The sequence below is a fragment of the Stereum hirsutum genome (genome assembly GCF_000264905.1).
Source record: "Stereum hirsutum FP-91666 SS1 unplaced genomic scaffold STEHIscaffold_12, whole genome shotgun sequence".
Classification (NCBI taxonomy): Eukaryota; Fungi; Basidiomycota; class Agaricomycetes; order Russulales; family Stereaceae; genus Stereum; species Stereum hirsutum.
The window spans coordinates 896,810-924,346 of record NW_006763142.1 but is presented as its reverse complement, the minus strand read 5'-3'; the positions used below and the strand labels follow the sequence as shown (position 1 = coordinate 924,346).

Below are 27,537 nucleotides of genomic sequence, written 5' to 3'. Positions count from 1 at the left end.
TGTGGTGCTGGTCGCTCTGTACAACGTTGATCCATTCAACCATCATTCTCAGACTGGCCCTATCATATACCTAGCGCGCAGTCCAGGAGGCTGTAGCCTTTTCAACCTTTCTCCCTTCTCCCTTTCGCTCTCTTCGACATTCCCTTCCTTTCACTTCACCTTCTTTTTTTCTGGCCGTGCTCGTTTTTGGTCCCACTTACTGCAATTCATTCGACTGCCTTCAAGCGTCGATCTGCTGTACCGGGTGTCACAATAATTCTAGTTCCTGTTTCATTTTTTCGAGGTCTTCGGCCACATCGCAGTGGCCACCATTTCTTTTTATCTATTAAGACGACAAGCGCAAGAGCAACATGAACGATACAGCATACGAACGGCCTAAATTCTCCTCCCTCGCCCGGGCTGTTTTTCTCTTTTACGGTGCGTTCTGTTCAGTCTTTCAATTGAGGTTACGATGTATTGATGTGGGGTACCATGTACGCAGCTTTGATTATCGCTGCGAACGTTGCTGTTGTCGTTTTTGCTGCTCGCGTGAATATCTGGCAGGAATTTTATTGTGAGTTTATTCGCTGCTCTCTCTTTCTCTCAATATGACTCTAGTGTTGGGTACCCTGTGGACGGGAACCCCACTATCCTCTCCTGGTATGCCGATCGTTCGGGTTTGCCTCTCCCACGTCCTGGTACTCCGCAGTTTCCATCTGAATTCAGGTGGCATGGAAAGCAAGAGACGTGGCACCATCGTGGTCTTACAGCGGCCCCGAACAGTCAGATACGTGATTTTGGGATGACAATTTATCTCTGTTTCACGAAGAGCATATCGACCACTTCATACACCACAGAAGTCTAGAAGCCTAGCTGGACTCTGTCTCCATCCGTTCTCAGATCTGCCCAAGAATAATCCTGACTTTTCCCCCTTCTCTCCCAGATGCCGCTGACCTCTTCCCTTTCGGTCTTTCTATCGCCACACTTGCTCTCGCTATCATTATGTACGTCTCCAACTCTCCCTCCGTCCCTTTCCTGCGCGCCAGGCTGTTTCCATCATGTCTTCATTCCCTCTGCATTTGGGACTCTCGCTAAATTAACTCTTTGTCTTTCGCTGTGATGTGGTGATCCAGGGCTATTCTCGACGTCGGTTTCGATAATGCCGTCACCGCGCGACCACCATTCGAGCTTGGTGTCAGCTGCGTGCTGACCACCCTGTGGACTGGTGGGTCTTTTTATGTTTCGCAATCTTTCACCAGTTTATTTCCTCTCGTCTGCGCCCAGCGGCACCTTCCATTGCAACCATACCTCCATTATTCTCGTCAAAGCGAACTGACGCCGTGTTTCTCTTGATCATGTAGCCTTCAACGCCTTCTCGACCTCTCGCTGGGCCAACATCCCAACCAACTGCAACGATATCCCGTCCAGTACGTTTATTCACTCCGTTGCTCTTTGATGAACGGCCTGTTATGTCTAAGATTTTCCTGACGGGATGGTATGTGAATAGGTTACTCCGCTGCACGCACTTGGTGCAAAGACGTCGGCGCGCTGAAGATCTTAGTATGGATCAATTGGTCGATCAGTGCGTGCCTCTTTCCTTTCTATCCTCTCCCTCCATCCTTGCTCTCCCCGATCTCGCCTATCTCCCGTATTCTCGTCCATAATCACTCATTTTGCCATATTTACTTTGGATCTCCCCTGTTTCTCTCCGCAGTCCTCGCCTGCTTCCTCCTCACCACAACCTACACTCTCCTCCAATCCCGCACCCACCAAAACCAAATCTGGCGCATCCCTCTCTCCCGCTTCCGCCCCGCCCCAATCAATGACATGTTCGTCAGCGCCGGCGGCATCGCAGCCTTCGATCGTGCTACTCGTGCCGCTTCCCTCTATGGCGGCAAGGAAGGGAACGAAAAAGGCGAAGGCGCAGGCGAGCTGGTGAGGAAAGGTTCGACTGGGTGGTGGGCGAACGGCGGGAGTGGATTCCGCGGGAGTCTGCAGAGTGTTGTGAGCGGGGGGAAATCGAAGAGCACGAAGGGGATCCGGCGTGGGATCCTCCCCGCTGGGTCCGACACTGCAGCCGCTACGACGACGTTGGCGGATGGGAGGATCATCGTTGGTGGGAAAGGGGCGGAACAGTTCGCTGTGAATCCGTTCGATCCGAGCGCGGATTATCATAACTATAACACGAATCTGAACCAGACGACGGACTATGGCGGTGGTGGTGGCGTACAGGTCGCTGTGGCGGATTATGGGTATGGAAATGGGGGTGACGATCCATTCGCGAGGTCTCCGAGGCCGATGGGCGGGATTGGAGAGGACGGGAGGACTATTGCGACGGGCATTACGGAAATCCCGTTGGGCTCGCCGGTCACTCCTCTGCACAACGCTGCCAGTGGAGGTCTGCTGAGTCCATATTACACTCCTTCGACGCCAAACATCGCGGGCATGGGCTATGGAGGTTCGGTCGCCGGATCTGGATCAGCAATCGGAGGGGATGCAGGGTATCCGAGGTGGAGCGGCAGTGACGCGTATAATGCTCCCAGTCCTGGAATCGTTGGGAGTGCGAGTGGATATCCGAGCAGACAGAGCAATGCGAAGACGGTGAGCGGGTACGAGGATGGGTTGTGGAACGGGAATGGACTGGGTGAGGTGGTGTGGAAGGGGACGGGGCAGACGAAGCCTTCCGCGGCGGGTCCGTCGGCGTGGCAGCAGGGGAGTGGTGGTAGTGGTGGTGAAAGTCCAGGTGAGGAGCAGAGTGTGAGCGAGAGTGCGTACAGCGTTGGGAGCTATTATCGCTAAGCTGGCACTGTCACGGCTGCTTTACTATTCTATTTTCGTGTGTAACTGTGTATGAACTGTTTTTCTTGGATCTTCCGAGGCTTAACTAGTGACTGCTGGACCTGGTGTGTACTTATTTATATACATATTTTTTTGGCTGCATATGGCACCTCTTCATGCCTGTTTCGGGACATAGGGTATATCATCGCTGTTGTGGTTTGTACCGCGAAGAGGTTGTGCCCTGTGTGGCACCCGGACCGTTAGGCTTGCAATAGACCGGCCTCAGGATCGGCAAGATTGAACGTCAACGTTAACTCGTCCTCACACAAGGTAAAAATAGCGATATTCTCTTTGGTATCCGAAGAAGTCGTCGTGGTGATTTTAAAGAGTTTGATGACCTGTGGCGCAGTGTGGCGCCCCAAAACATTTATTCTCCCTTCGGCTGACGCCGTTTCTCAGAATCAGCAGAGCGCTTCAACACCACCGTCATGAGCTCTGGCATGCCTTTATTTCTACGCATAGATTTTCTCACTGCTGACACCCAAAAAATGATGACTACTCGTTTCTGACTTGTCTGACGCCCGTTATTGGTTTTCTCCTCACCGCGGATTCAAGTTGCTCTCGCAGTTCTGGTTTGACGGTGATCAGTATGTCTTCGGGCTCTAACAACTGGCTTGCCCCAATCCTGAAATCTTGCGAGTCTGTCATCACGCCAGCGGGAACGTCAAAAGGCCGTATCGCCGCCGGCGTCTTCCTGTTCTACGCTCTACTAGTACGACTCTCCCGATGGCGAAAGTACGAAGCCATACATCGCAAGTACGTGCATAAGATCGACAGCTTGACCCCGGAGGAGGCGCAGGAGATCGTCCTTTTATCATCGAGTTGGGATATGCCGAACTTGAGTGGGTATGCTCTTGCGTTTGCGTTGTTCAAGACGTATGCGAATGTAAGTGCGACTGTCGGACTGTGGTATGGAACAGTGGGGTTGATGATGAGAATACATCAGCCATCGATATCGAGTATACTTGCAAAGTCGAAGGAGCTAACCGCTGCGGATACGGTGTCGAAGCGTTACCTAGATGTGAGCATTTTGATGATCTTCCTGCTTCGATATACGACCTAACATTTCGACCTCAGACAGGAATCATCGTTGGTGCGTAGACCAATACATACTGGCTCTAATCAGGTGTTGATCTTCGTCTTGGCATATAGCAACTTGGACCGCCTGCCCTATCACGCCAACGACTCGATTAGAGTCTGCCAAAGCAGACTCAGGCTCCTCTCCTGATCCTCGAGCGTTTATTGCTACGGCCCGTGTCAACTGGTTGCACGCGAAGTATCCAATCGTTAGTGTTCTCAGACCACTCTATCTTCAGCATGGCCATGCCCACAGGCGGTTTTAATCGCTTTGTAGACCAACAACGATTATCTGTATACTCTTGGCTTGTTTATCAAGGAGCCGATCGTACGTCCAAGTATTCTTGGTGCTACCAAACTTCAATCCAGTTAATCTGACTGCTGCAGAACTGGACGGAACGTTTTGAATGGCGCAGGCTTTCTCCTCTTGAATGCCAGGTGGAATTCAAACCGTCTTTCCCGTAGCCTGCATGACTTACAGACCTGACTCGTTTGACCAATTAGGCCAGATTCGTTCTTTGGCGCCAGATCGGCACCCTCATGAACATAAACGACATCCCTGAGTCGTTGGAAGCGTATGATTCATGGCTGGAAGTACGCATTTATCTTCTCCAGCAATCCGTCTCATTGGCATTTGTTGTAGCGCTCACTCACGCGTGCCACCACTGTAGGAATACGAACGAGCCCACATGGTCCCAGCGGAAACTAACCATAAGCTCGCAGAAGGCACACTCAACGAACTAACCTACTCCGTTCCTAAAGCATTCGGCCTTCAAGCTTTTGTGAGAAGGGTAGTGATCAGCCTACTTTCCGATCGTGTTCGCATGAGCATGATGTGAGCCTTTGTCTCATCCATTCCTAGCTTGCTTCCGACCTGTTATTTGACTTTCCGATACTAATGCGGTGGCTTTCTTATTCTTACTTTGATTCTGCTATTAACAAAGGCTGCCCGAACAACCTCGTTATATCCATCACCTCGTGAACTACACGCTTCTCTCCATCGCGATATGCCAACGATACCTCCTCCTTCCCCGCTGGACCCCTCGACTCTTCTTCACGAGGGACGACTTCGAGGAGCCACCCAATGACGGCTCACTCCCGCGCATGCGGCCGGATTGGTGTGTTTACTATATTCAATAGCCATGTTCTCCGGTCTTACTTGCCATCCCATGGACCGTCACCAAGGTTTCAAGCGAAACCATGGTACAAACCCGAACCTCAAGGCCTCTTCCGCCTATTCCAACACCTCCAAGTTCACCTTGGTCTTTTAAAAGCCGAGGATCTACCCGGTCCCAAGTACATGTCGCAGGGCTACAGGTTGGAGGAGACGGTGAGTTGACGCCGGCCCCACTGCATACTGTGCTCCATTGCTCACTGTCTATGAAAAGGGACCCGTCCGGTACGCGCCAAGTGAGTCTTCCTGCAAATTCATGGTCTCGGTTTGAGAGCCTCCGTGTAACGTTTGATCATTTGTTATTTTTCTCTGTGTGTGTGTGCATGTGTAGTGGGCTGTGAGGAAGTCATCCGTATGGCGGCTGAGATGCAGGGCTGTCCTGTGGAGGGGCCTTGGGCCCGAACCTCGGAGGACTGAACGTTTAAATATTTTGATTGAGGATGACAGTTTTTCGAATTCGTTGAGGTCATTGTAAGTTGGAACCTCTTGCACAAATTGACGGACAATTCCGTCCTCTCTCTCTATCGCTATGCAGGCAGCATCTCGCACAAACGTTCAGTCGCCGTCGTCTTATTATTCCTCTGAAGACCGAGTCCAGCCTGTACATTGTTTGACGAAATCACAAAATACGACCAGCCCATCATGTTCGAGCGACAGGGATAGGCCCATCAATATAATAATATACGAACGCGTGAATCCTTATCATATCTATCGCTCCTCGGAAACTCAAACCGACCATCAACGTCCCCATGTCCTTGAACTTCAGGGGAACAGATAGTCCATAGCCCGTGTGAACAGCTGCTCGAACTCGCCCTTGGACTCCTCGAGAACAGCGCGGGTACTTACTACTTCCTGCTCTGGACTCCGACCCGACTGCGAATTTTGAGAAAAAACGTTCTCCGTCTCCGACTCCTGGCCATCGATATCTCTGAAGCGTGCTTGTGGAAGTACTGCACACTAGCACACTCGCCGACGAATATATGGATACAAACACAACATCGTAACATCGCATTTCATCATTCCCTTCCTCTTCCTCCGTATATGTACAAATCACTTATCCCATCCGATACAATCATACAATACACGACGTCAAACTAGTAGTAGTAACACACATAGATCGAATTCATACATCTCTGCCTAAACACCAACACTACGCGCCCCCGACACGCACGCTCATGCCTTAAACCGAAGAGTGAAAGCTCCTATCGATTATCTTCCATCGACTAAGTAATCAAGCACATATAGCCTGAGCTTAAGTTGACAATGAAGCACCTAATATTATCTTAACTTTTACCATATTCACTCTAAAGATATTGGGTAGCTTGAAGATCTGAGTAAAGAGGAGCACTTTTATCAGGTGCTTTATGACCTTCCAGCACCCTGCTGAATCCACAATCTTCGAGACTTTTTGGTTCATAGTAAAACTGTATATACCATGTACATACTATTTATGTACAGAATACACCGACCCCCGTACATACATGTATAGGGTATATGGTATTAACCATGTATACATAGTAAATACATTAAATAGTTGGAGTCTTAGTCCCTTGTCCCACCACGTCTGCGAACCGGGACACAGATGGATTATGTCATCTCGGCAACAGCCGAGGGGCGGTGGTGTGAACTTCTGCGCGAAAAAGTACAGTACTCATATGCACCGTCAAACCCTCTAAAGCTAAGACAAGGCTCCGCGCTCATGCCACATTCATCATTCAAGTTGCGGCGTCCAGGTCATGACTCATGACATTCCCTTCTCTCGGTATTTTGTCGTGTTTTTTTAGCATCACCGAGAACCATGAGTGGTGTTCAACGGACTTCGTTGGTACGCTACATTGGCCACATTTCCCAAACGCGGACATCAATACCCATCGCCCTTGTACTTATGGTATTGAAACTCTGTCCGATCATGCAGGTCTTCACGAATAGTATCACAGAGGGGCCATGTCCTTGGTTGCGAAGGAAGCGTTGGTACGTGGTCCATAAACTCACAGCTTTTTTCTTATTTACAATAGAAGACAATTTCTTCCAGACATAAATGTGGCTCACCTTGACTCTATCTGTTGCGCCAACCTCCTATTTCGTCACCATCGTCACGAGGTATTCATTGGCTGCTGGGAATATTATATTGGAGTGCAGCGGCCACCGTGAGTTCCAGAACATCTTCTTCTTAAATTCCTCGACCAGTTCGCTCCTACTGGCACCTACTGTTGTACTTGTCTTTTCGCATCGTATCCTTGACATGCAGTAAAAATCGGCCTCGTACGGACAACGCGTACGTGCCAAGTGGGAGCGCCTGGCAAATGATGGGTCCGAGACAAGAATAGCTGTCAGTGTGTACATTCAGAAGGTGAATTTCACTATTAGTTCACGAACAGTGGAGCCATACGCATGACGTCTTTCGTACTTAAGGACCTATAAAAGGGCTCGCTCATATCCCAACGACGAATTTCCTTCAAATTCTTATTTTATATCCACCATCCAAATCCGGCACACGAGAATGGCACCCGTCACCAATGCCCGCCACATCTTCCGGGAAATCCCACAAGGTACTAACCCTACTGAGCCTCCGGTTGACTGCTAGACTCTCATATGCTGACGCCCAATCTCTCAGGTGCACCCGTCCCAGGAAAGGACCTGGTCCACGATACGTCAGAGACGATTGATTTGGACAACGTGCCACTCAAAGGTGGCATCTTAGCCAAGGCTTTAGTTCTCTCCATCGACCCATACGTAAGGAGTCGGCTCCGGGAGCAACATATCAAGGGTTATGTCGTGTGTATAATACTCTGCTTTTCTTTGTATGACCTGTGGTTTTGACTCTGGATCGTGTACACTGGCAGCCTGCGTTCAAACTGGGACAACCGTGAGTACAGCCTTCGTATTTGATTCAACCATGTTACGAAGAGACTTTGCTCACCCCGGATACTTCTTTGTCATCTGGCTCCAGGATCTGGAACATCGGCATCGTGAAGGTCATTCGCTCAGAACACCCCGACTACAAAGCCGGAGACTACCTATACATCTGGGACGTCCGTGAGCATATATTCTCCTCTTTCTACTTGACAATCCCTCAGCTACGCTGACACGTCGTTTTGCTATGCTCGTAGCGTTCGCCGATTACACCGTCTTCACGGAGATCCCGCCGCGCACGACAAAGCTCGAGTCGAACAAGGGGATCCCATGGTCTGCGTGGCTCGGTGTGCTGGGTATGCCAGGACAGACGGCGTACATGGCCTGGAAGGAGTATTCGCGTGCCAAGAAGGTGCGACTTGGTCTTCCATTCTTCGCCTACAGAACTCATATGTCTTCTGTTTCTTGACTTTCTTCTCGCTAACACTCGTCTGATAGGGAGAAACAGTATTTGTCACAGCGGCATCTGGGCGTACGTTCGAGTCTTGTGCAACGTCCTCTTCACAGTTAGCATGTTGATATTGATCTCGTCGTACACAGCCATCGGCAGTGTAGTCGTTCAACTCGCGAAACTAGATGGCTGCAAGGTTATCGCGTCAGCTGGCAGCGATGCCAAATGCGACGACGTCCGCGCACTGGGCGCAGATGTCGTGTTCAACTATAAGACGGAGAGCACGAAGGAGATTCTTCAGCGTGAAGGACCACTTGATGTGTAAGTACTCTCTTTATTTATTTTCATCCTACTAGCGTTGCTGATACATGTACTTTTTAAGTTACTGGGATAATGTGCGTAGCGAGTATCTTCGCCTGGCCCTGTATGACATCAAAGGAAGTAGCTCAACTGATATTGTATAGGTTGGCGGCGAGTCGCTGGACGAGGCCTTACTCGCGATGAGAGAGCATGGTCGTATCCTCGTGCGTTATTCGTGAACAAATAAGCGTTCCTCTTCACGCTTTACTGACACCAGACGCCGTTCAACAGCAATGCGGAACCATCTCAAACTACAACGACCCCAACGCTTACGGTCTCAAGGTCGGTCTTTTCTATATTTTCGAACAATGGCAACATACCATCATACCACCATCTGCAAACCCCGTCACTCACGCCTCAATCACACAGAACTACTCCATGTTCTTCCAGAAAGAGCTCCAAATGTTCGGCTTCCTCGTCTTCACGCTCTACCCCAAGTACATCGACCGGTTCTTGGCCGACATGGTTCCCCTCGTCAAAGAGGGAAAGATCAAGCATAGGGAGGATGTGACGAAGGGGTTGGAGCATTCGTGTCAGGCGTTGGTGGACGTATTGAGTGGGAAGAATCATGGGAAGAAGGTTATTCTTGTGGCGGAGGATTGAGCTGTTGTCGGTGTTGTTGTGTGTACGCGCGTAACGAATGTACCAAGTAAGTAGCGTTTCCAATTTTTTTATACAGACCTTTGTAGTTATAGAAGTAGACCACTAGTTTCAAAGTTCGAGACGGGAGATTGTAGTGGAACAACATAGGGTCACCCGTGGTGTGTTTTGTGAACGAACTGTACCATACGAGTTATATAATTTCGTAAAGCATTCTGCTCATGGTTCGATGGCGTAGTTGGTTATCGCATCTGTCTAACACACAGAAGGTCCTCAGTTCGAGCCTGGGTCGAATCATATGGCCTATACTTCCCCAATTTTTGCCATACTGTCATCCTATGTAGCTATCGGTAAACCAAAATCTTTGTTGTGTCATCGCTCGTTACAGTCGTTTAGTTTCTTTCAGTGTTCGTCCTTCATTCGGACGGGCTCGAAAAGAAAGCGAGGCCGAAGTAAACTGGAGAAGAACTGTGACGGCGATACCGTACTTACCTTTACATCAAATGCAAGTCACACCACTCGTAACAAGGACTCACGCCAACCCGGTCCCATCCTCAGCCATCACACCACTCTGATACACCTCCTTCACCCTTCATCATACTTACCTCTGAGCAAGAGACCTGAATGATAAGACCGCAAGCCCACCACCCTCGTGACTCTCATCAAGATCCTCATCCACTGACACAGGCGTGTCCACGTCATAATACGCCAGCGTCGAACGATTCAGTCCATCGCTGTTAAGTATCATGACTCGGGCTTGGAGGAGCTGCAAAAATGTAGCGCAGGAACGATGATCGCGATGTTTCGAGAGCCTTGAGCCTGAAGTCGACTCTCGTCTACTTATCCAGAGTCCAGACCGCTCTTATGCCAAGTGTCACCTCGGCTACATCTAACGCCCACAAAGCGCTAGAGCACAGAAATATCAAGAGCACGATGGAGAGGAGAGCAGACCTGGTTTTGGAAGAGCCAGACCCTGGACGGCTGGTGATGGTAGAAAAAGTCTAAGAGCCGACTGGCAGGCAACGAAGATGGACTTGAGAGATCGTGCCAACGGAATTACTTGTAAGAGGACACGCACGCACGGCGGGAGCTTCAATAGGGTGAATACTTACTAGAAAGATGTATACCGCTAATGAACAAGGGGGCGTCAGTCTGCGTTTATATGCTAGAAACAATTGGTAGGGGCAAGGCAAGAGGGCGACGAACCGTACAACATAAGTACTCTCGAAGACGAGGGCAAGATTATTGCTCAAGATATTTTGTCCGAAGGATTGGAGGATGCCAGGATCGGCGGAAGATAATAAGTAGTCCTCTTGGGCTCATCTTCATCATGGAAAACATCCTCAGAGCGTGAGGGCGACAAAGATGATCATTCTTGCTAGTACATAGTCCAGTCCAGTTTAAAGGTCTGAGTGCCATTGGTGCATCACATTCATCCAAGGTTGTAGCACCGAATGAAAGGTACTGTACATACGCCTAGAATGATGATAAGTATTGCGCTATGCCATCCCGCCACATCAAAATGCACAGTCTCAGTTCGGACTGACTGCCTCGCCTCGATATTCAATATCGAGCGCTGTCTCTGAAACGTATCTCGTCCTCCCGCTGTCAAATCCCAAACCTGTACCGGGATGAAGACGACGACGTAATTATAAATGCGAGGGCATCGGTGATTCAGCGATTCAGATGCCGTGTGCCACACCTCCTGGACTAGTTACAGTACTCTCAAGGTACTTATACCTCAACCTGCCACTGGCAGATATTGATGAACATCCTGGAAATACTGATACCGTAAGTTACTGGACTGTAACAGATAGGTACGTACCTGACACCTCAGCTGGGCCGGGTGAGGGAGGGGGCTGAGGGAGAGGGAGAGGGTTGAGACCCTAGGGAGTTATGTCAAGGAGCCAAGTGGTAAGTCCTTTGTCCTTTGTCGTGAAAAAGGGGTGTAGCACTTACATAACTCCACAATATCTTTTCACTCCTGCCTCCAAGTTCACTTCGGTCTCCTGTCCTACCCTCCGTCGATACTATCACGGTCCTGTATGCGAATGAGCCTTTAGAGAGTGAGCACTGAGCACTGACCCACCAGCAGCGCAACCCGGGCCAATCAGTCATACCTCTGAGGAAAAGGGGAGACTGTAACAGTGTCAGACGCCCGAAAAATAATATATACTAGTCTAAGTCACGGGTGATAAGCACGTGATGATCAACGAACGAAACGAAGAGCGAGGAGGACTCACGAGTGGCCCGGATCATTGTGAGCAGCCTGGATGGTCATAAGCCTTATATGGTCAGGATACTCACTGACACCGACACCGACACCTTACCGACCTCGACCCAACGCATACGCATACACACACGAGATACAAAGGGAAAGAGTCCGACTCAGACTGAATACATTGCATAAATTATATGCTCATGCTCATACGATGGAGACCGCGATGTATTCGAACTGTCAATGAGAATGTGATATGCAGATGGAGATGGAGATGGATGAATGAGCGGAGGTGGATGATGCAAATAAGGCTGGCAGCACAGGGGCGAAGTAGAGAGATACAATGCAATGCACAGAATCTGAGAGTTCTAAGTTACAACGAAAAACATGCGTACTAGTTAATTTAAGTTAGGTGGATGAACCGTGAACGTATTGCTGACACGAGGGAACGAGAGAATGAGAACGACCGACGGCTCATCGACATCTTTAATCCTCGATGATAATAACATCATTCCCCGCCCCCGCCCCCGCTGCTGACGACCCACTCCCACCGCCCCCTTCCCCGATCTTGCGCCGTTTGCCTCCCTCCCTCGTCTTACCCTTTCTCTCCGCTCCGACATCAGCCTCCACACCTCCCTCGACTTCGACCTCCCCATCATCATCCGAATCCACCGAAAGATCAACGATACTCCGATTACGCTTCATCTCTCCCTCACTCTTTCCCTCTCCATGTCCCCCACTCGTACCCTTCCCATCCCGCTTCCTCTTCCTCCCCCCACCCCCTCCCCTCCCCTTACCCTTCTCCATCCCCCTAATCTCCGTCACATCCGTCACATCCTGTACATCGTCGTCCCCATCCCCGTCCTCATCCCCGTCCTCAGCCGAGCCGGAGTCTGAGTCGTCGATCTCGATTATAGAACCTGCAACACCCGCACTCACATTGCCCGTCGCGCGTTCTTTGCCTTTTGCGCGCCCGTTCGTGGAGCCAGTCGTGGGGATAGGGATAGGACCACCCGAAGACGACGAGCCCGCATTGGGAGTATATGCGTCTGAAGGTTGATGTGTAGGCGTAGGTGTCGACCCCCCCGAAACCGAAGCTGATGCATTCCCATTCCCGTTCCCTGTCTGTCTGAGATTATGGCCATGCCCTGCCACGAAGGCTGCGACGACCCGATCATATGCGGACATGGGTATGAAAGGTCGATTGAAATGGGAATATGTACGGCTTGGGACTGGGACTGGGGCATGTCCGGACGCAGATGCAGAGGCAGAAGGGACGGTGATAGGGGTAGGAGGTGCAGGTGCAGGTGCAGCGGAGGTAGTGGGAGGGGTAGCGGGGGTAGAGGCAGGGACAGGAGGAGGAGGAGGGGCAGGAGTGGAGGAGGCGTAGAGGGATGTCCATCGGCGGGCGGTAGCGTCGTGTTTGGGGCGTTGGGAGAGGTATTCGCGGGCTATGGTTGGTACGAGGGGATCTTCTGTATGTAGGTAAGAGGGCAGGTCAGGGGAGGACCGGGAGAGTGGCGAGAGCGGAGTGACGGGAGGAGGGGAGGAGGGGAAGGAAGGAAGACAGAAAGAAGGGAAGGAAGGAGAGAGGAGCAAAGGAAGGAAGGACGCACGAGGGTTCGGATCGGTGAGGAGGGACGAGAGGGAGAGGATGACTTTGAATACGGAGAGCGCGGGCGACCAGTTATGCTTCAATATATCGATGCAGACGCTTCCGCGCTCGGAGATGTTCATGTGATAGATCCTGTTTTCATTCCATACGTGAGCATTGCAGTCGATTATGTTAGGTAAGGCGTACGCACCGGGTGAGGAACGAGACCTTCGGTGCCGTGAATCTGCAGCGTCTCGCATCAGCTACTACATAGAGAGAGGGAGAAGAGGAAGAGAAAGCGCACGGATAATCATTAGCCAACTGCACATCCACCTCGAACATCCCGCCTTCATACACCGATCCTTCAGGTCCCGGCAGACGCGCTTTCCAGAGATAGGGATTATCCATGTCTCGAGGACCGAGCGTGATGTTGCCCAGGTCTTCTTTCTTGAGGTCTGCGATTTCGCGGAGGATTCGTTTGAGGGTCATCTGGCCATGTACATAGGTTAGTGAGAGGACAGGACGAGAGGGTGAATGATGGAGAGGGGAGGCGTACGTGGGAGCCCATGGTTGGGGCGATGGTTTTGGTGAGGGTTGGATGGATTGGACAGGCGAACAATGTAGCGCCCAATACGGGTGGATGCGTTACACGTGTTATGGTCGCCGTTACAGAACTTGTCACTCGGTGACGATACGTTGCGTGACGGAGACTTACGCCACGCACGCTCGAGAATTGTGCGGTCATCCACGTCTGTTGCCTGAAGCGTGCGTATTCGAGACTCTCAGAAGGTGCGTATATTCTCATTCTATTCCTCTCTCCCAAACACTAACACTGACCACCCTGACCGCCAGTCTACTCGGTCATGGTCACCGTCAACGTCGTCTCGAGCGAGATCGCACGCGCCGAGCTGCGCTGCTCGCTCAACACCTGGACGCACATCTACGCCTTCCCCTTCCTCTGCTTCTACCCGCTCCTCGCCTACGCCTACTACATCAAATACGACGACTGGCTCAAGAGCGAGGAGTGGACTTTTCTCGCTTGTGTTACGCTTGGGGCGGGCCATGCGCTCAGTTTTCTGGTGACGAGGTGGAACGCGGGCGCGAAGGCTTGGATTACGACTACTTCCGTGCGCTTCTTCCCTTCCCTTTCCTCTTTGTGATTGTAAAGGGTTCAGTTTGTTGAAGGGAGACATGATTGCATAGGCCCGTTCGCTGGAAGAAGCAGACTGCATCCGCATCATCCCACACGCCCACCGCGGCGAAGGCGAAATCGTCCCCCTCGAAAAAGTCCAACCCACCGACCCATCCACCTACAAATTCAGCTACCAACAAGACACCTACACAGTCCACTCCCTCTCCCCCCTAACCTTCTCCCTTCTCCCCTACCTCACCTCCTCCCGTCCCCCCCTCTCTTCCTTCCTCTCCCCTTCCTCCCCCCTTACCCGCGGCCTCAACACCTCCGCACTCTCTAGCGTGTTAGCGAAATACGGCAAGAACGAATTCAACATCCCCATTCCGTCGTTCACGAAATTATTCGCGGAACACGCGACCGCGCCATTCTTCGTCTTTCAGATCTTTTGCGTCGCGCTGTGGTGTCTCGATGAGTATTGGTATTATTCGCTCTTCACCCTCTTTATGCTCGTCATGTTTGAGTGTACGGTTGTATGGCAGAGATTGAGGACGTTGACGGAGTTTAGGACGATGAGCGTGGTGCCGTATGGGATTATGGTGTGTAGGGATGGGAAGTGGGGACAAGTGCAGTCGGACGAGTTGTTGCCGGGGGATTTGGTTTCTGTCGGTGCGTTCTTCTCCTCTCCTCCCTTTCCTGCCTTCTGAGAGGTGATAGAAGTAAGAAGGAGCGCTGATGTGTGTGTGTGTGTGTGTGGACGAACGAACAGTAAGAGCCCATCAAACCGAAACCAACATCCCAGCCGACATCCTCCTCCTCCACGGTTCCTGCATCGTAAACGAAGCCATGCTCTCCGGCGAATCCACCCCCCTCCTCAAAGAATCCATTCAACTCCTCTCTCCTACCGACTTACTCGACGCCGACGGCGAACACAAAAACGAGGTGCTTTTCAGCGGGACTAAACTCTTGCAAGCTACCTCTTCCTCGTCTAATGACATCGACGACAAACCTAGCACTGGCAAGGGAGGCAAGGGCGGGAAGGGAAGTGGTGTTGGCGGAGGTGGCCCAACGCCCGATGGTGGCTGCTTAGGTTTGGTACTAAGAACAGGCTTCGGAACCTCCCAAGGCCAACTCGTCCGCACCATGATCTTCAGCACCTCCCCCGTCTCCGCCTCCTCTCTCGAAAGCATCCTCTTCATCGCCTTCCTCCTCATCTTCGCCATCGCCGCCTCTTCCTACGTCTGGATCAAAGGCGTAGAGCGAGGATTGAAGAAGAGTAAGTTACTGTTGGATTGCGTGTTGATTGTGACGAGCGTGGTGCCGCCGGAGTTGCCGATGGAGTTGAGTCTGGCAGTTAATGCGAGTTTGGTGGCGTTGAGCAAGTTTGGTGGGTCTTTCGTTTTTCTCGATGCCCTTTCCTCGAGCCCATCACCTTCGCACTTGTTCCACTCCTTCACACCTCCCTTATTCCTTCGCCCTGCCCCCCCCCCTTTTTTCCCCTTTTCCGAGAGCATTGGAGGAAGGATCTGACACGTATGGTATGAAAACAGCCATATTCTGCACAGAACCCTTCCGCATCCCCTTCGCGGGCCGCGTCGACGTCTGCTGCTTCGATAAGACGGGCACGATCACGGCGGAGAATTTGGTGTTGGAGGGTGTGGCGGGCGTTGAGTGCGTTTTATTCTTCTTTTTCCTTGTTTTTTTTGCTATTTTCTTTTCTTTTTCCTTTTCTTCTCCCCCATTCGACTACGAACTTCCACTTCCATCTCTGGCTGCGAGCTATGGGCTACGGGTTGTGGCCTACGGGGTGTGAGCTACGAGCTACGAGCTACAGGCTGGGACAGAGGCCACCAGGAACCGACGACGAACGGCACGGCATGTGAAGTGGCGTCTCGACGGCTCTCTAGAGAATGTCGTTCGTTCTTCGTCATAACGTGCAAGCAGAACCGAGAAAAAGAGCGCCATATGCATTGCCTTTAGACCGTCGGGTTGCAAGGTTATATGGCGCTCGTAATTTTCACTTTTTTCGAAAACGAAAACTGTGTTTGTATAGGAACTGTCTTCATGATTATTTTTGACTTGTGCACTTTTGCGTGCGCTCTATTCATTGAGCAATGAGAACCGCGAAAACGCCATTTCACGTCCCTGATGGCCTCTGTCTTGCGAGTTGCTCAGTCCGTTCACCCGCCGCTCCTGTCACTCCTGACCGTTTTGACCCTCGTCCTTGCTCCCCCTTCTACTTCTCCCTTCTCGCTCCCCCTTCTACTTCTCATTCCTCGTTCCTCTTACTAACCACCTCCCCCTCCCTTTCTTACCTCCCCACAGCCCCTCCTCCCCCCAAACCCTCCTCCCCGTAACCTCCGCCTCCCGCCTAACAACCCTAACCCTCGCCGCCGCGCACGCCCTCGTCCGTCTCGAGGACGGCACGATCGTCGGAGACCCGATGGAGAAGACGACGTTGGAGGCACTGGGGTGGAGGATCGAGATGGGGGATATGGTCCTTCCCGCGCTTGAGTCGGGTGAGCAGGGAATGGGGGGGACGGTGGCGGCGGCGGTTAGGGAGCATCAGGGTAAGAAGCATGGACATGGGAAGGGAGGAGGTGGTGGACAGGGACAGGGAGGAGGACAAGGTTTAACGATTCAACGCCGTTTCCAGTTCTCATCCGCGCTTAAACGCATGTCGACCGTTTCCTCTCTCCCTCCCTCTTTCTCCCCTCCTGGTTCCTCGGCTGCCACCTCGGGTCGTCATTCAACACTCATAGCAGTAAAAGGCGCGCCGGAGACGATCAGGGGGATGTTAAGTGTTATACCGGAGGGGTACGATGAGGTTTATAAGGGATATACGAGGAGGGGGAGTCGGGTGCTTGCGTTGGGGATGAGGGAGGTGGAGGGGTTGACGAGGGGGGAGGTGCGTCCTTTTTCCGGCTCATTTTCCCCTCCTACTACTGTTTCGACGCCACTGTTTCGACGATGAGGATTGTGTTGTTTGGGAGCTAACGTGGCGTGGATAGATCAACAAGCTCACGCGCGACGAAGTTGAGAGCGGGCTCGTGTTTGCTGGTTTCTTGGTTTTCCATTGTCCCCTGAAGCCGGACGCGGTGGAGAGCTTGAAGATGTTAGCGGATTCTTCGCATAGGGTATGTGACTTTCCCTTTTTTTCTGTCCCACTTCGCTCTCTGCCTTCCCAGCCCTGCTAACCTTCCCCCTTCGGCCTACCCCCCTCGCCCGGTACCCACCCACCCATCCAGTGCATCATGATCACGGGCGACAACCCCCTCACCGCCGTCCACGTCGCCAAAGACGTCGAAATCATAGACCGCGAAGCCCTCATCCTCGACGTCCGCGAGAACCCCTCATCACCCTCCGACCTCACCTGGCGCACCGTCGACGAATCCAAAATCATCCCCGTCGACCCTTCCGAACAGCTCGACACCTCCCTCCTCGCCACCTACGACATCTGCGTCACCGGTCCCGCGCTTAAGCAGTTCGAGTCCCGCCCGGACGCATGGAACGTCCTCGTGCAACACACATGGGTCTACGCGCGCGTCTCGCCCGCGCAGAAGGAGTTCATCCTCACGTCCCTGAAAGCACTGGGATATACGACGCTCATGGCGGGCGACGGGACGAACGACGTCGGCGCGCTGAAGCAGGCTCATATTGGTGTGGCGTTGTTGGATGGGACGGTTGAAGACCTGAAGAAGATCGCGGAGAGGGAGAGGCTGGAGAGGTTGAAGAAGGTTTATGTGTCACAGTTGAATATTAGTGCGAGGTTTGGGCAGCCGCCGCCGCCTGTTCCGCCGGCTATTGCGCATTTTTTCCCGGATGCGGTTGAGGCGCAGAGGAAGGCGGCGGAGGAACAGAAGGAGGGGAGGAAGGCGAATCCGATGGAGAAGGTGTGTTTCTCAGCATTGTTGAGTGTGATGGTTTGAGTAGGATGGGGGGCTGACGGTTGTTTAGTTCAATTTGGCGGCGATTACGGATAAGATGGCGGAGATGGAGGGAGAGGACGACGTTCCGAAGATTAAACTGGGCGATGCGTCCTGCGCCGCGCCGTTCACGTCCAAGCTGTCCAACGTCTCTGCTAGTGCGTTCTTCACTGCTCTCCCCCCTCCCTATACCCTAATCTACGGTCACTGAACGCGTGGTGTGGGACAGTCACGCACATCATCCGCCAGGGCCGCTGCACGCTCGTGGCGACGATCCAGATGTACAAGATCCTGGCGCTGAACTGTCTCATCACCGCTTACTCGCTCAGCGTGCAGTATCTCGACGGGATCAAGTATGGGGATTATCAGGTCACGATCACGGGCATGCTCATGAGCGTTTGCTTCTTGTGTATCTCGCGGGCGAAGGTGCGTTCCTGCTGCCTTTTTTCCTTTCCCCTGCGAGTATTACTTCTGAGTCGTAACTCGAGATTGACTATGCTTCTGTGGGTTTTTAGCCTGTGGAGAAACTGTCGAGGGAACGGCCGTTGAGCAATATCTTCAACTTTTACGTGTTGCTCTCCGTTTTGATGCAGTTCGCGCTGCATATCGGGACGATGGTCTATATCACCGAGCTTGCGCACGTTCTTGAAGAGTACGTTCTTTTTCCTCTCTCCCCTCTTCCCTCCTTCATCTCCTCACAACTAACCCACACTTCACCCTGCCCTGCCGCACCCTTCCCCGCCCCGCCCTGTCCTTTCCATCCATCCCCCCACCCACCCCCACAGACGCGGCCCCATCGACCTCGAAGCGAAATTCGAGCCAAACCTACTCAACACCGCCGTCTTCCTCCTCGGCCTCTCGCAACAAGTCTCGACGTTCGCGATCAACTACCAAGGCCGGCCCTTCCGGGAGGGCATCAGAGAGAACCCGGCGTTGTATTGGGGACTCGTTGGGGCGAGCTGTGTTGCGTTTTCTGGGTCGACGGATTTCATGCCGGAGATGAATAGGTGGTTGCAGGTGGTTGCTATGGAGGGTTCGGTGCGTACTGAATTCTGACTTTTTCTGCTGTCTCCCGGAAGAACAGAACAGGGCTGACGTGTAGTGTGTGGTTATTAGTTTAAGTTCAAGTTGACGGCGAGCATGATCCTCGATTTCATCGGCTGCTGGGCGATCGAATGGGTATGCAAGTATTTGTTCGCGGATCTGGAGCCGAGGGAGCTCGTCACGAGGGGACGGGAGAGGAGGGAGAAAAGGAGGGCGCTGCAGGAGGAGCAGAAGAAGATCGAGGATGCGAAGAAGGCGGAGGCGGAGGTGGAGAAGAAGGCGCAGTGATTCGTTTGAGAGGAAAAAATGGACGGATTGGTGGTGGATAAATAGGCCCTTATAATTTGCTGCTTGCGGTCGCGGTGCGAACTTTTTGGGTCAAGTTGGCGACAGCGACAGATTAGATGGTGTTGGCACATACCGTAGAATTTTATCATGCACGCATATGATGACCCGTGGCATTACTCACATTGCACTCTCCAGACGTGTCGTTTTCCGTATTCTATTCTATCTATCTCATCTCATCCCTCTCATCTCATCTCTTTTTGGTCCGAGTCCTTTCGCGTGATGATGGTGTGCCACAATGATCTCCCAGGGTCAACCAGATATTGCTCGCGTTTTGTCCATTTTCTGTTGGTTTTCAATGCGATGCGGTCTGTGTCCAGATTTTGTCCAATAGCCTACTCGCGTGTTCGAGCATATCGGCCTCGAGATGGTTGCAAAATAGAAATGCCGTATTGCGAGCTGCTGACCCGGTCTGACGTGCCACTCTTTATTTCAACCGTCATGTTACTGCCAGTACTCGGAGTTCCGGTATATAATGACCTTCGCTCTTATCCTCGTTTTCTTCTCGTTCTTCGGCCTTCCTCCCTCTCTCCTTCTATTTCGCACGTAGTGGGCTCGTAGAAATGCTTAGGAACCTGACTTTCAAGGGCACAAAACGGAGTACAGGGCTTTCCACAAGGCTGACAGTAGCCAAAGCCAGCCGTATCCCTCACTCGTTCACGCGTCATGCTAGTTCAGAGTCGGAACCTCCGAAACCCACCTCTGGTCCTCCTTCACGAGCATCACTCTGGGTTCTTGCAGCCGCTACCGTCGTCCTCATAGCAGATGGCTATATATGGTCTCAAAATGGGTTCAAGTCATCCTTGACATCGGGATGGACGAATAGTTCAAGTACACGCCAACCCTCTTCCAATTCTTCTTCTTCTTCATTGACATTATTGTACACGAGCATAGACCACGATCGCTACGCCTCCCCGTCCGAAGTCCAACAGGCCATTGCAAAACTACGCACCCTCTTACCTGGCGAAGACGCTGTGGCGACCGATCCCGACGAACTTCAAAGTTATGGCTCGTCGGAGAACTCGTATCATCCTACATCACCGCATGCGGTCGTTGTGAGACCGAAGAGTACGGAGGACGTGGTCAAGATTGTGAACGTGGCCAGGGAGTACAGGGTACCGATCACGGCGTATAGTGGGGCGACGAGTTTGGAAGGTCATTTTGCAGGGGTGAGTGCCTTTTCGCGGCCTTCATCTGGTTTTGGGAGAATGTGGGGCGGGAGAAGGTATGCTGACGCAAGTGTGACGCCGGTGTGGGTAGTATGAGAGCAGGAGTATATGTATAGATTTGTCAGGGATGGACAAATTATTGAAGATCAATGGTGGGCCACGCTCATATTCTCGAAACGTTGCTCGAGTACTCATAGTATTGTATAGAGGGCGATGGGGACCTTGTTTGTCAGTCTGGAGCACGGTGGGAAGATATCAACCAGACGTTGAAGGACAAGGGTATCCCCCTTTTCTTTCCGGTATGTGTCACGAACTCCGGCTTTGACTTGGTTCGTTCTAACGAGGAAAATATCGTAGCTTGACCCAGGTCCAGGAGCTGTGAGTGTCTTGTCTCCACGCCAGATTCTATGTCAGCAAAGTGTGGCCTGTAAATCGTGGTGGCCCGTGGCCATTGGCTGTGGCGCCACACTGTGTGGCGCAGCCCCTATTCCTGCCCAAATGGATTTCCGTTGTCTGGCATGAGACCCATATTAATGGAACTCAAGACCTGCAACCCCGTATGTTGAAATAGTTCTGACTCTGTAATGTGGCTCTTAGACAATCGGCGGTATGGTCGGTACAGGCTGCTCAGGAAGTAAGCACATCTTCTCTCCCCTCTATCTCCCGCATATTGAGCAATGGCCCTCCATTCAGCGAACGCCGTGCGGTACGGCACTGCTCGCAGCGAATGGTTCTTGAACTTAGTCAGTATCCTCGGTTTCTTCATTGAGTCCCTGCAGACTGATGGGTCTGAATCGATCTTTTGGTGTGGTCCTGCTACGTGTAGACCGTGGTCCTCCCGAACGGAAAGGTGATCAAGACAAAACGACGTGCGCGAAAATCGGCTACTGGCTTTGATACCACGAAACTCTTCATCGGTGCGGAAGGGACGCTGGGTATCGTCACCGAAGGTACGTTTCCTTTCTCCGTTTACGATCCTCAAAACCGCTCCGCCCGAAAGGGAATTTATTGACGTGCATGATTGATTGTGCTATATAGCCACGCTTCGACTTGCACCATTGGTCCCATATCAGGTCGCGATGGCGCAGTTTCCTGACGTGCAGCATGCTGTGAGTGCGGTTCAAGAGATATTGGGAAGTTCGTACGGGAGTTCTATACGTGAGTTTTATGGTCATTTGTACGGCCATACGTTATCTCTAAGAGGCTGCCGGTTTGCTTGCTTCACAGAATGTGTCGAGCTTTTAGACGATAACAGTACGTTCATACCTCTCCACACCTCCCTCCATCATCCTCGACGCCACTCGGACTTACGTGTCATACCTTGTCCTGACAGTGATGCGCACGCTAAACTCTGGCGGTCTAATTTCCCGTCCCCTCGGCGTAAACGACACCCTCTTCTTCAAAATCCAAGGCAACCCGAAATCCATATCGCATGCCGCGGACGAAGTCCGTTCCATCTCTTCTAAACACGGGAGCAAACATTTCGAGTTTGCGAAGAGCGACGAGGAGGCGGCGGAGCTTTGGCAGAATAGGAAGTATGCGCTAATGTCGACGTTGGCGAGCGCGCCGGGGAGTAAGTGTTGGACTACGGATGTTTGGTAAGTTGGTTTCTCTTTATGGTCGTTGGAATGAATGCGTGGAAAGGGAAGGGAGGCTGATGGGAGTGACTGGATAGTGTACCGGTTTCGAGACTTCCGGAGTTGGTATATGAGACAAAGAAGGACATGGCGCAGGAGGGGATCAAGTCGACGATTGTAGGGCATGTCGGAGATGGTTCGTTTATCATCCTATTTTTCCACATGTTATGCACCGGATCGTCATCCTCACCGTCGTTCTGCCGTTCTTGTGTCCAGGCAACTTCCACGCACTAATGCTGTTCAAAGACGATAAAGAGCTTGAGAAGGTCAGCGCGGCCGTTCACAGACTCGCACATCGGGCTATTGCGTTGGACGGGACGTGTAAGTCGTCGTCTCCCTATCACTACCACTCCTCGATAGTCTCACTAACAATGAATATAAACTTGCCTACGATTTAATTGTATATAGGTACGGGCGAACACGGCGTTGGCGTAGGCAAGAAAGAGTACCTCACCGAGGAGTTGGGTGAGAATACGGTGGAGCTGATGAGGACGGTGAAAGCGGCTATTGATCCATTGGGGATTATGAACCCGGGAAAGGTAACGCTTATTCCTTGTATTCTGCCTTTGGTCGTTCTCATGCTGAGGATTGCGTTTTTGTAGTTGTACCCAGATGTGGAGGCGAAGAAACACTAAGAGCCAGCATGTTGGTGATTTCTTTGTTGGTCGTCCTGCATATATTTTGTGGATGGGTGTCCTCTTTTACTTTCTTTCCGCCGCAGTCACGGAGGGGTCATGGACTCGTAATCGTCGCTCTGTTACAGGGATGGTCTGGAGACACTGGCTCGACATTGGCTGTGATGGAAATTTCGGCATGTTCTGTGTACTTCTTGCTTTTGGTATTGTCAAGTAATGTCTTGTTTGTCTGCCATTGTAACTTGTAAGTTTACCAAGTGGGCACACGGACTTTGTCATCAACCTCGGTGAGGGTTCCGTGGGAGACCACCATCGCCGATGCGGGCCTCCGTGCAGACATTCTTATAAATACCTCACTCCGCTCTCCTAATAGAAAGATTGACTCCAGCTCTACCAGTGACGAACGGATATTGTTAGTTCACGATGACGTCTGTACATCAAGTCCTCGCCTTCGATGTCTACGGCACCCTTCTCGACACAAGCAGCATCAGTAAGGTGTTAGAGGAGAAGCTTCAGGTTTCACGCGAGAAGGCGGCGGAGGTGGCAATAACTTGGAGAAAGCATCAGCTCGAGTACGCTTCCCCTTTTCTTAGTTCCTTCCTGATTGTTTCAGGACTTCAGCATTCACATTGTTTGGTCTTTAACGTTATAGGTATACATGGCGATTGAACTCGATGGGTTTGTCTGCTCGCCATCTACTAGTCAATTCACACAGGATCTTAATACCCGGAGACGTTGATAACTAATAGAGCTCTACGAGCCTTTTGACGAAGTAACTCGTCGAAGCCTCATCAACGCCACCATTGAACATGGATTCGATATTTCGAATAGCGATGCCGAAGATATATGTGGCGCATATCAGACGCTCGGCGCGTACGTCTTTCTTTTTTGTTTTGGTCCCATGAAAGATACCCCCTCCATGGACGGTTTGTGAATACGGGACAAGTTGACTTACAGTGAGTGTACGTGTGCTTGGGGGTGCCAGATTCAAAGACGCCTTCGATGCACTGCAGGCGCTGAAAGAGAAAAATAATATAAAGATTACCGTGTTCAGTAACGGTTCGTCCCCTTGTCTCGGGAAGAAACGCGATTTGTACCATGGACTGATTATCCGTTCATACGCGTGATAGGAACGCAGGACGTAAGTTTCGGTCCATTCAACTACTTTCACCTATTTAGAGAACCAAAACTCAGTCACGTATTCTGTAACCAACACAGATGGTTTCGAATTCTCTCGACGCCGCTGGTGTTTCTCCTTTCGTGGAAGGCCAACATCTTACCGACAACGTCAAGAGATATAAACCATCACCTGCTGTATACCAAGACTTGCTGCAATCATTGGGGAAAACGAATGAGCCACAGAATGTGTGGCTTGTGAGCGGGTACGTCTAGCTCACTCCTGCTAATTCGTATTGCATAATATAGTTCACCTGAAAATGCGGACCTTATACAGGAATCCCTTTGACGTCTGCGGTGCTCGGTCATCAGGAATGCGTGCCATTTGGGTTGACCGAGTAGGTAAAGGTTGGGCGGACAGACTCCTGGAGCCGAATGTAGGTGGACCAACAAAGATTGTGAGGAGTCTGAGGGAGGTGAAGGCCATCGTGGATGAGATTGCTTAGTAATGTCGAAGGGTAACCGGAGTAATTTTAGCCTCCGCCGACTGTACTTACGGTGCTTTGTTTGGAGCGACCAGTTCGCTCGAGTCGATGTAGGCTCGTAATTGCTGAAAGATAGAAATGAGAGTTAACGTTCGAAGTCGAAGCTGTCGACTAGTTCATGAACCGTGGGACCGATATAAGTTCGGAATAATATGGAGAGACATCTTCAGTATTTGTGGCGAATGGTGAATTCAACCTTGTGAAATTTCTGACTACATTTGTGATCGTACACAACAGAGGTGACCGACTGGGATGGAAGTGGAAGAACAATGAGGATAGCAAGAGCTTTTGGATTATATAGCTGTTCAGAAGATGTGATCAGATGAGCCAGTGGCAATGAAGTAGGAGTTACACGTACACGTAGAGAGCAACAGAAAGATAAAAAGCAGTCGGGCGCCTAATTCCAGTGGTCAGCGTCGAATTTTAAAAGGCCGGAATAGTTATTCGACGGTCGAACACACCGCGCATGTATATCTAGAGCATTCATTTCGTGGGTCTGCGCTGGACGAGGCCAACGAGAATCGAGTCCCACAGGTAGAGACGGTTGGGCGTCGAGGGCGGCGCACTACCACGATCACGCGAAAACGGCGAGGATTGCGCGATGTGCGAGAAGTCGGCTGGCTTTGTCGAAACGAAAAGCTTCAAGAATCCGATGTCGAAGTCTTGATCATCGCGCAGATAAAAGTTGCGAGGAGGAAAACCACCCGAACCGTACCCGATGGTGAGAGAGCCGCGAGCTGGGATCGACGGGTCAACGTTGCCGTCGTTAGCTTTGTTAGGCTCATAATACGAGGCTGCTAAAGATTTTAGTGGTCTGACGGTGAGACAGACGGGAAATTGTTTAACATACTGATGCTCAAATCGCTCATATCAAAGTAGAACAACGCGGCGTAGAGAGGTAGGTTCGTCTTGTTTGTGACCTTGAATCCGTAGGCTGCGAGGTTGTCTGCGACTACGTGTATAACTCCTTGTGAGAGAATATTTTCGCCCTTCGATTTCAGAATTGGTACGAGGTCATCAGTCCATTCGTCGGTTCCCTCTAGCTCATGACACTCGAGCTGGACCATGTTCTTGCTGGTAAGGCGCCTGTCAGAAGAAGTGCGACGGAGATGCCAATAGAAGTCGGCAGCGCTAGTAATGACAGGAAAAACGTCATTGGCGTCGCAGCTGACGGCGAAAGGCATGGTCGCCAGCCCCCGGTCGACGCAGAACTTGTCCGTGATTTCGAATGCGACATTGTGGCCCTGCATCGTCAGAACAATATCGGGGGACTGGTCCTTCTCCACCAGCAGAATTCCTCGCTTCCCTACCAGCCGATTCTTGTCCATCTCAATCCTCGTGCGTTCGTAGACGTCTAAGAGACGATCATCGTCCGCGATGGACAAACGCAGATCCTGCTTCTCGCCTACCCATGTTTGAAGAGCGTATCCAGGTTTCGAATGGAGCGTGAAGGGAGAGGCGTCGGGAATAAAACGTAACTCGGTGGTAAAGGCGGTAGTCTTCTCGGCGGCGAGGACACCGAGGCATCGAGAGTTCGGATCCTTGATTGCATAGACGTTGAACTTGGCTCCGACCGTGATTCCGTACGCCTCTCCAGCCTCTAGTTCGAACAGTCCAGCCTTCTTCTCCGTGACACGGTGGAGAACACGTCCCATGATAGGGACCATGGAGTCAAAGAGGATTCTCGACTTATGTATGCCTTCGCATTGCGGATCTTGCCTACAGAAACAGCCACAAAGGTCAGACGATATCGCGATGTCATGGAAGGAGGGATAGCGAACTCGGGAAGGAGAGGTAGACGCTCGATGAGTTTCTCGTATGTCATCTTGTCCGTTCCGTCCGAGTTTAGAACTTCCAGCAGCGCCTTAGTGAACCGACCACGACCGTTATCCTCCTTGCTAGTTTGTGTGGCCCTGCATCCAGCAAGTAGGACATGTGACGCCAAACCCGAGTTCTCATATCCAGCCGCAATAGCAGTAGCGCGGGGGATATCTTTGGGAAACAGATCTTCGTCCAGCGTAGGCAATATAGCGTAGTTGTCGGGAATATCAATACCGCGCGAGACGACCAACTGATCCTCAAAGTCCTTCCGAGTACCCGAACCGGAGTTGCACGAATCCAAGATTATGGTCTGCGTAAGTACAGTCAGTATCACGTCGTCGGAGCAGAAGCTTTGCGATTCTGCTCACGATGTTGTTACCCTTGGCTTTCGCGAGCTGGGTCAAAAGAATGGATAGGGTGATATCGGGGATGCCTTGTCCGGTCTCCGATTTGGAGGTATGAGGCACGAAGTCGCATGGTAAAAGCATTTGGATCTTCTTTCCCGCGCCTCCAGAAGGCCAGTCCGTGGGAGGGTTTGCTTCGCCTCCGTGTCCGGCGTAAAAGATGAGGATCGGATCGTCCTTTCTGATATCGTCACAGCAAGCTAGGAGACGTATGCTTTCGCGGATATTGTTTCGAGTCGCCTGCCGATCACGTAGATTCTTGATCCTGCTGTCCACGGCGCCTGCGGAGGTCTTTAAGAACTGTACCATCGCGTCCGCGTCGGCGACGGCTCCGCTGAGTTTTCTGGTGTGCTCATAGTCGTTGATTCCGATGACAAGCGCGTAGAGACGGGACGATGGACTGAAGAACTGCATAAAACAATGATTTTGAGTGGACAGAAGGAGATAAACTCACGGTTGGACGAGGATAGGCTGCGGAGGCGATGGAACTCTGCAACGAATATGTCACAATACGGACGAGGGCTGATAATATTATAGTGCACTCACTGTGGTTGTTGCACATCAGTTTCAGACGTCCCTTGATCTTCACTGGTTTCAGAAGGCTTCGTGAACGGCGGCGCAC

General features: G+C 51.6%; 8 protein-coding genes and 1 non-coding gene across 9 annotated transcripts; 7 read left to right on the top strand and 2 right to left on the bottom strand.

The window, feature by feature from the left end:
- The first annotated feature begins 95 nt into the window (after positions 1-95).
- STEHIDRAFT_148687 (uncharacterized protein) lies at positions 96-2,925 on the top strand. Its single transcript, XM_007306986.1, has 7 exons — positions 96-417; positions 482-553; positions 923-983; positions 1,113-1,204; positions 1,341-1,406; positions 1,487-1,561; positions 1,694-2,925. Exons 1-7 carry the CDS (start codon positions 351-353, stop codon positions 2,776-2,778), a joined length of 1,518 nt encoding a protein of 505 aa, XP_007307048.1. The 5' UTR covers positions 96-350; the 3' UTR covers positions 2,779-2,925.
- A 481-nt stretch (positions 2,926-3,406) lies between these two features.
- Positions 3,407-5,485, top strand: STEHIDRAFT_62460 (uncharacterized protein; the record flags this gene model as incomplete). Its single annotated transcript, XM_007306748.1, has 12 exons — positions 3,407-3,703; positions 3,764-3,838; positions 3,895-3,910; positions 3,970-4,103; positions 4,172-4,222; positions 4,282-4,332; positions 4,399-4,488; positions 4,566-4,729; positions 4,839-5,012; positions 5,080-5,224; positions 5,283-5,304; positions 5,400-5,485. 12 exons carry the CDS (start codon positions 3,407-3,409, stop codon positions 5,483-5,485), a joined length of 1,305 nt encoding a protein of 434 aa, XP_007306810.1.
- A 2,083-nt stretch (positions 5,486-7,568) lies between these two features.
- Positions 7,569-9,335, top strand: STEHIDRAFT_62240 (NAD-P-binding protein; the record flags this gene model as incomplete). Its single annotated transcript, XM_007306724.1, has 11 exons — positions 7,569-7,617; positions 7,653-7,843; positions 7,912-7,934; positions 8,019-8,104; positions 8,179-8,333; positions 8,420-8,453; positions 8,522-8,693; positions 8,755-8,767; positions 8,837-8,896; positions 8,964-9,014; positions 9,102-9,335. The coding sequence occupies 11 exons, from the start codon at positions 7,569-7,571 to the stop codon at positions 9,333-9,335; spliced, it is 1,068 nt and encodes a 355-aa protein (XP_007306786.1).
- Positions 9,336-9,555: 220 nt separating this feature from the next.
- STEHIDRAFT_t211 lies at positions 9,556-9,629 on the top strand. The gene has a single exon. It is a non-coding gene; the product is annotated as a tRNA-Val (tRNA).
- A 2,336-nt stretch (positions 9,630-11,965) lies between these two features.
- STEHIDRAFT_170373 (uncharacterized protein) lies at positions 11,966-13,712 on the bottom strand (the record flags this gene model as incomplete). The annotated part of the gene is made up of 4 exons (XM_007306985.1): positions 11,966-13,297; positions 13,356-13,388; positions 13,449-13,633; positions 13,701-13,712. 4 exons carry the CDS (start codon positions 13,710-13,712, stop codon positions 12,037-12,039), a joined length of 1,491 nt encoding a protein of 496 aa, XP_007307047.1. The 3' UTR covers positions 11,966-12,036.
- A 295-nt stretch (positions 13,713-14,007) lies between these two features.
- STEHIDRAFT_133023 (endoplasmic reticulum Ca-transporting P-type ATPase) lies at positions 14,008-19,531 on the top strand (the record flags this gene model as incomplete). Its single annotated transcript, XM_007306984.1, has 13 exons — positions 14,008-14,271; positions 14,348-14,942; positions 15,043-15,660; positions 15,824-15,944; positions 16,599-16,993; positions 17,036-17,181; positions 17,285-17,410; positions 17,522-18,166; positions 18,231-18,357; positions 18,429-18,625; positions 18,715-18,851; positions 18,985-19,237; positions 19,316-19,531. 13 exons carry the CDS (start codon positions 14,008-14,010, stop codon positions 19,529-19,531), a joined length of 3,840 nt encoding a protein of 1,279 aa, XP_007307046.1.
- Positions 19,532-20,150: 619 nt separating this feature from the next.
- Positions 20,151-23,408, top strand: STEHIDRAFT_170371 (D-lactate dehydrogenase cytochrome oxidoreductase; the record flags this gene model as incomplete). Its single annotated transcript, XM_007306983.1, has 15 exons — positions 20,151-20,419; positions 20,483-20,757; positions 20,849-20,909; positions 20,965-21,056; positions 21,115-21,135; positions 21,355-21,391; positions 21,451-21,500; positions 21,584-21,707; positions 21,796-21,915; positions 21,985-22,011; positions 22,091-22,355; positions 22,433-22,530; positions 22,611-22,715; positions 22,803-22,933; positions 22,997-23,408. Coding segments are annotated over 15 exons (1,708 nt in total), but the record flags the coding sequence as incomplete, so codon positions are not given.
- A 32-nt stretch (positions 23,409-23,440) lies between these two features.
- STEHIDRAFT_123497 (haloacid dehalogenase) lies at positions 23,441-24,786 on the top strand. Its single transcript, XM_007306982.1, has 7 exons — positions 23,441-23,601; positions 23,682-23,707; positions 23,779-23,902; positions 24,015-24,088; positions 24,160-24,170; positions 24,248-24,411; positions 24,483-24,786. Exons 1-7 carry the CDS (start codon positions 23,453-23,455, stop codon positions 24,649-24,651), a joined length of 717 nt encoding a protein of 238 aa, XP_007307044.1. The 5' UTR covers positions 23,441-23,452; the 3' UTR covers positions 24,652-24,786.
- Positions 24,787-25,173: 387 nt separating this feature from the next.
- Positions 25,174-27,329, bottom strand: STEHIDRAFT_62012 (uncharacterized protein; the record flags this gene model as incomplete). Its single annotated transcript, XM_007306705.1, has 4 exons — positions 25,174-25,484; positions 25,541-26,409; positions 26,472-26,821; positions 26,880-27,329. 4 exons carry the CDS (start codon positions 27,327-27,329, stop codon positions 25,174-25,176), a joined length of 1,980 nt encoding a protein of 659 aa, XP_007306767.1.
- Between the last annotated feature and the right edge of the window lie 208 nt (positions 27,330-27,537).

Bases quoted from the DNA above. Each gene is read 5' to 3' on its own strand.
- STEHIDRAFT_148687 (XM_007306986.1), top strand. From the start codon at position 351: ATGAACGATACAGCATACGAACGGCCTAAATTCTCCTCCCTCGCCCGG. The intron at 418-481 runs GTGCGTTCTGTT...CCATGTACGCAG, and splicing joins GGCTGTTTTTCTCTTTTACG to CTTTGATTATCGCTGCGAAC. The intron at 554-922 runs GTGAGTTTATTC...CTTCTCTCCCAG, and splicing joins TATCTGGCAGGAATTTTATT to ATGCCGCTGACCTCTTCCCT.
- STEHIDRAFT_123497 (XM_007306982.1), top strand. From the start codon at position 23,453: ATGACGTCTGTACATCAAGTCCTCGCCTTCGATGTCTACGGCACCCTT. The intron at 23,708-23,778 runs GTTTGTCTGCTC...GATAACTAATAG, and splicing joins ATGGCGATTGAACTCGATGG to AGCTCTACGAGCCTTTTGAC. The intron at 24,412-24,482 runs GTACGTCTAGCT...GACCTTATACAG, and splicing joins AATGTGTGGCTTGTGAGCGG to GAATCCCTTTGACGTCTGCG.